Below are 6,059 nucleotides of genomic sequence, written 5' to 3'. Positions count from 1 at the left end.
AGGATTCCCCAAATCCCCTCATGACCCCTCACATCCCCTCAGGACCATCAGTTCTCCCTCAGGACCCATCAAAACATTTCACGACCCCTGCCAAACCCCCTCATAACCATCCACATCCCCTCAGCAATTCCTAAATCCCCTCATGAGCCCCCACAACCCCCCCCGATCACGTCAGGATTCCCAAACACCTCAGTTCCCCCCCAATCCCCAGCACCCCCTCAGGATCCCTCAAACTTTCTCAGAATGCTCCAAAACCCCTCCAAAACCCCTGAGAATTGCCCAAATCCTCCCTAAAGACCCCTCACACCCCTCAGGATTCCCAAACACCTCAGTTCCCCCCCCAATCCCCTCATGATCTCCAGCACCCCCTCAGGATCCCTCAAACTTTCTCAGAACGCTCCAAAACCCCTCCAAATCCCCTCAACATTGCCCAAATCCTGCCTCATGACTCCTCACATCCCCTCAGGATCCCTAAACCTCCTCACAAACCCCCTCAGGGCCTCCCATACCTCCTCAGGATCCCCCAGATATCCTCAGGACCCCCAATTTCTCCTCAGGAGTCCAAATTCTCTCTCACGACACCCCAGTCCCTCTCAGATCCCCCAAAATCCCCTCAGGACCCCCGGCTCTCCCTCAGGACCCCACCAACCAGCTCAAGATCCCCCAAATCCCGTCAGAACCCCTCACATCCCCTCAGGACCTCCCCAGTCCCTCTCAGAATCTCCTAAATCCCCTCACTACCCCCGGTTCTCTCTCAAGATCCCCCAAATCCCCTCAGAATCCCTCACATCCCCTCAGGACCGCCCAGTCCCACTCAGAATCCCCTCAGAACACCTCACATCCCCTCAGGACCCCTCCAGTCCCTCTCAGAATCCCCCAAATCCCCTCACGACCCCGGTTTCACCCTCCGCACCCTCCAAACTCCCTCAGGACCCCCCAAATCCCCTCACATCTCCTCAGCCCTCCCCAATCCCCTCTAATCCCCCCACCACCTCCTCACCGTCGCCCCCCCCCCCGCTCCCGGTGCTGACCGCGGTCGCTGTCGCCCATCCCGCGCTGCCGGGGGCGGCCCGGGGCTTCCTCGGCGCCCACAAATTCCCGCACCGCCCCCTCCCCCCGAGCCTCGGCCCCGCCCCGCCGCTTTAGGCGCGCCTCGTGAGGCGGCTCCGCCATTTCCTCTCGCGTCGTCAGCGGGGCCGGTTCTGTGCCTGGACCGGTGCCTGTCCCGGGACTCGTTCGCCACCCGAGCGTCCCCGAGGTGTCCCGGCCGGGTCCCCAGTGACGATGGAGCTCCAAGAGGTGCGACAGGAAAGGGGAGAGGGGACAGGGAGGGGACAGCGGGGACGGGATGGGGAGGGGACCCGGCCGGTAGCAGAGACAATGGGGGAGAAGGAACAGGGGGGGATGGGGGGGACACTGGAGGTGGCGGGAGGGGACAGGGTGTCGCAAAGGGGACAGGCGAGAGTGGCAGGAAGGGGGGAGGTGACAGAGGGGTGGAAGGGGGGTACAACACAGGGTGGTGAAAGGCGGCAGTGGGGGATGGAGGGGGGGGACGGTGGGGATGGCAGAGGAGACGAGGGGGGGAGTGGCAAAAGGACAGAGGGGACAGCAGAGCCCTCCAGGGAGGAGCAAAGGGGACCCCGGGAGGGCACAGGGGCCACCCCAGAAAGACACAAATACCACCAGGTCCCTGATACATCCCCTGTCCCCTGCCCAGGTGCCCCCTCTCCAGCTGCTGGATCGGCCGGTCACCGTGGTGGCCACCCTGGGCACGGTGGTGGCTGCCGTGACCGGGTCACACAGGGACGTGCGGCAGCGTGTGTCCCCAAAGTTCCTGCATGCCGCGCTGAGGAGATTCACCCAGAGCCTCTGTGAGACCCTGGACCACGGGGATGTCACCTCCCTGGGCCACCGTGGTGTCCCCTCCCTGGGCCGGGCCCTGGCCGCCCTCGGGGCCACACCTGGGACCTCCTGGGCTGATGTGAGCACCGCGGCCAAGGCCTGGCAGGAGGTGTTGGCCATGCTCAGGGCGAGATGGGACCGGCTGCAGGAGGAGGCAGATGAGATGTGCAACATCTGCTGGGACGCGACCCCCTCCTGGGCCAAGGACTTGTGGTTAAAGACCTTCAGGGAGAGACCTGGGGACAACCTGGTGGCCACACCCTGGTGGCTGCTGGTGACCCTGGACAGGCTCGAGGGGGCCTCGGCAGGGGCCATGCACGATGCTCAGGTGGCAGCAGCCATCACTGAGGAAGAGGAAGCTACCAGCGAGGCCATGGATGAGGCCGTGGTGGCCACCAGCCGGGTGAGGGCGGCCACCTGGAGGGGACACTGGGCAGTGGTGTCTGTGGGGCCGCTGAACCGTTTGGTGGAGGCGTGCGACAAAGCCATAGAGTTCATCTGGGACATGCAATGCCAGTTTGAAGAGATTGAGGACACCCTGAAGACAGAGCAGATGTCCCCCAATATCCTTGAGGCCTTGGTGACTGACGTGGCTGAGTTTGAGCGGCTGTGGGATGCCAGCGCTCGCCTGGCCTCTCATCACCTGCTGCCGACACTGTGGGATATGCACAACCTCCTGTTGAGTCCCTATGCTGGCCCAGGTGGCCCCGGTGGCCCAGGTGGCCCCGGCAGCCGCGCAGTGGCCAAGCGGTGCCGAAAAGCCATCAAGGACATCCCGAGGCTGCTGCGGGGACAGTGATGTCACCATTGTCATGTCATGGGGTATCACTGGGGACACTTGTGGATACTCAGTTGCCACCAGCTCCTTGTGTCACCAAGAGGCCTTCTGTTGTATTGCGCTAGATAGTTATTTAGTTGGTTGCACTGGGTGTTGGAAAAAAATGTTATTGGGTCACGTGGAAGGTGTATTCCCCATCACAGGGTTCCTCCCTCACTCCCCTGGTCTCTGTATCCCTGGTGGTGTGCCCAACTGGTGGTCCCTCCCCTCGCCCCTCCCCAGTGTTATCCCATTGGCTGCAGTCCCCTTTCTCCGCCCCCATCACCTGGGGCATAAAACCCTACCACAGGTGAGGCTCGGCCACTTTCCTGCCTGGGTGTTCTCCATCTCCAGGTGTATCCTGACATGAGCCAACAAACAGGATACTTGCTCCCACTTGGGGAAGAGCACTCCTCATCTTTTGTCTCGTTCATGCCATTCCGTGTGGACTTGAGTATTGAGCGAGCTGGCTCTGGATTGCATTAAGCCTAGAGACCCATGGAATATCGCAGGTGGCGCCCAACGTCTCATCTCCCACGACGGCCACGAAGTAGCTGGTATTTCCATCTGTGGATTACATTAACTTTTGGACTTCCACCTTCCTCTCTCTTCTTTGTCACGTTTTAGTCAGCAAGAAGCCCTGTATTGTGAATAAATTCGTGTTGTTTTCTTTTTTAGAAAACCAGTTAGAGATAGTTAGCTTTTCGTTTGCGTTTCATTGTTTAACTTTCGTTTGTTAAATATCTACAATCATAAGTTTGTTACAAGCTTGCTACAGTTGTTTGTTTTGTTACACTTGCAAGTTTCTACTGTCCCACTAGGCAGTTTTAACCTTACCATTTTCTATGTTTTTAACAGGTCATGAAAGGGGGGGCAAATTTGGGGTCAAGATATAGCCTTATCTTGCGCATCTTGCGATATTATGCCCAACCCCTCTCCCTTCACCGTTGTCCTGCTGTTACCCCCTGTTATAAATTTCCCTGCTCAATTGTTAATAAAGGCCATTTCACCGCCCAGCACATTGGTGTCAGCGTGTGCTTTGGTCCTGTGGCAGGGTGCTGCCACAGTGTCGCCCTCAACCCGGAACACCACGTCCCGGGCAACATAAATGTTAACTCTGACTCTGCCTGGGACCAAATTGGGGCCTTGTTAACAGCAAAGGCTGAACAGGGAGATGGGACAGTGTCCACATGTTTCCCTGTGTTCCTGATAATTTGGGAAGAATTCCTCAAAAGAGATTTGAAAGGACAGCCAGAGCAAATCACCCCTCCTGCGGTTTCCGATACCCCTCCCCAGGAACCCTCTGCCCCTGACCTGAGCGAGGTTTCCCGGCAATTCCAGGGTACCGGGCACTGCCGTTGCTATCCTGGCCTTCTGCCTCTCTCCCAGTACCCCGGCCCTGGCAGTTGTGATACTGCTGACTGCATCGTCGGAGCCCAAAATGGCGGCAGCCACGTGTTTCAGCCCCCCACCTGCCCTTCTTCTCCTCACAACCCCTTTCACCCACCTGTCCCCTCCCCCAACCCCTTCTGGTCTCACAACCCCTTCCTTCCCTTGGACGCTCCTCCCCCTCCCTTTCAGTCCCCACCCCCCATTACATCATCCTGTAACCCCACCCCTGGTTCCCATGGTTGCCCCGCCCCCTTGCCTGTAGCCCGCGCTGCCTTACCTTGGTCCCAAGACAGTGGGGCCAAAGGCTGTGGTGTGGGGCCGAGGGCTGGGGAGTGGGGCCCTGCCCGGTTCTCACAGGGGTGGGGCAGGGGGAAGGGATGTCTGTCCTCCCACTCACCAAGCCACCGGGATGGGAGGGGCAGAGGCCAGGGGTGTATCCCCTCCCACTCTCCATGGGGGTGGGGTGAAGGCTGTTTCCTCGCCTGCCTCCTAAGGCACGGTGGCTGGGGCAGGGGGTGGTCCCCCCACCGGGTCCCATGGGGGTGGGGCTGAAGGGAGGAATCCTGGGGTCCAAAACAGGGAGGAAGAAGTCATCCCCTTCGTAGTCCCTGCTCAGTACACGGGTGGTAGGACTGGTCCTAGAACTTACGAGTGTCACTAACATCTTTTCATAAAAATCCTTTCCTTAGGATTTTTCCCCTTTCTGAGAAGCTGTGGCCTCAGAAATCAAATGTAAACAATGATTATCTGCAGCTATGAATGCAACAGGTGCATCCGTGATTGGTCTTGGGTGAATGTTTGGATTTACCAACCACTCACAGCAGAGCTGTTCTTGCTTTCTGCCTGGACAGAGAACTTTGTTATTCATTCCTTTTCTATTCTTAGCTTAGCTAGCATTTCTGAGAACTTTTCACTCTATTCCTTTTAGTATAGTCTTAATATAATATATATTATCAAAAAATAAATCAAGCCTTCTGACCATGAGGTCAAGATTCTCGTCTCTCTCTTCACCCTGAAAGACCCTTGAAGCCCTGTAACATCTGGTGAACCCTGACTGATCAGGACAAAAACCATCATTTGATGAGACCCAAGAGGAGCAAGAGCTGCACTGGGTAAACCCCAAATGTGTGGCATTGATGGTTGCTTCACAAGTGACCACAGAAGTGCATTCTAGCCAGGAGCTGAAGAACTGAAGATCCTGATTTGGACAGAGTTCACAGCAAGGCTGACCACAAAGAGAACCTTCTGAAAAGCCTCCACGAAGATGTTTGGAAAGCGCAGCAGCACATTGGAGCTGGCCAGTGCATGCTGGACTCTTTCAAAAGGTACTGTTGGCTTTTCCCTTCCTGAAGATGCAGCCTTTCATAGTTTGTGGCTGCTGATATGGGGGACGCCCCCCATAGAGGATGAGGTTCATTTCTCCCCTTCAGAGGAGAAGCTTATTGCCCTCTGGCAAAAATGGGCTGAAGAGGATGGACTTTTCCTGTCCGAGACAGATCTCCATGAGTTTTTTCCATGGGCAAAGCTTTTTGGGTTCTTTACGAATGTGCTGTATGCTCTGGATGTTTTCGTATGGGAGTGCATGGACTCCATTTTCCAATTTGTTTTGGACTGTGGGTATAGTTACCCCGGTATCTATCCAGCATTTAGAAAGCTCTTTCCAGTTTTGAAGCGGAGAGCAGCTGTTTTTCCCTGGATTGCAAACTGCACAGGGCAAGCTCCATTCCCCCCGAATTCAGCGGGAGAAGATCCTTTGGGGGATGATCTGCTGCTTTCCAGCCCCCCTGAATGCACCGGGGGGGTGAAATTTTGCCGCGAGCTGAAAAAGTTTTTTTTACTGCGTCTCCAGAGCATGTTTAGATGGAGCGGTCCTCCTTCCCCCCCTTCTCTCTCTCCGGGGGGATGGGAGTGGGGGGCACCGCCCCAGCCAGTGCTGCGTGTGCTGCCC

The 6,059-nt window shown here is 57.0% G+C and overlaps 1 protein-coding gene across 1 annotated transcript; it reads left to right on the top strand.

The window, feature by feature from the left end:
• The first annotated feature begins 1,198 nt into the window (after positions 1–1,198).
• Positions 1,199–2,701, top strand: LOC131093370 (uncharacterized). Its single transcript, XM_058040519.1, has 2 exons — positions 1,199–1,299; positions 1,718–2,701. Exons 1-2 carry the CDS (start codon positions 1,285–1,287, stop codon positions 2,699–2,701), a joined length of 999 nt encoding a protein of 332 aa, XP_057896502.1. The 5' UTR covers positions 1,199–1,284.
• Positions 2,702–6,059: the final 3,358 nt, after the last annotated feature.

The sequence above is a fragment of the Melospiza georgiana genome, chromosome 25, assembly GCF_028018845.1.
Source record: "Melospiza georgiana isolate bMelGeo1 chromosome 25, bMelGeo1.pri, whole genome shotgun sequence".
NCBI classification, from domain to species: Eukaryota; Metazoa; Chordata; class Aves; order Passeriformes; family Passerellidae; genus Melospiza; species Melospiza georgiana.
The sequence above is the reverse complement of the archived record's forward strand: the minus strand, read 5'-3'. Positions and strand labels throughout refer to the sequence as shown.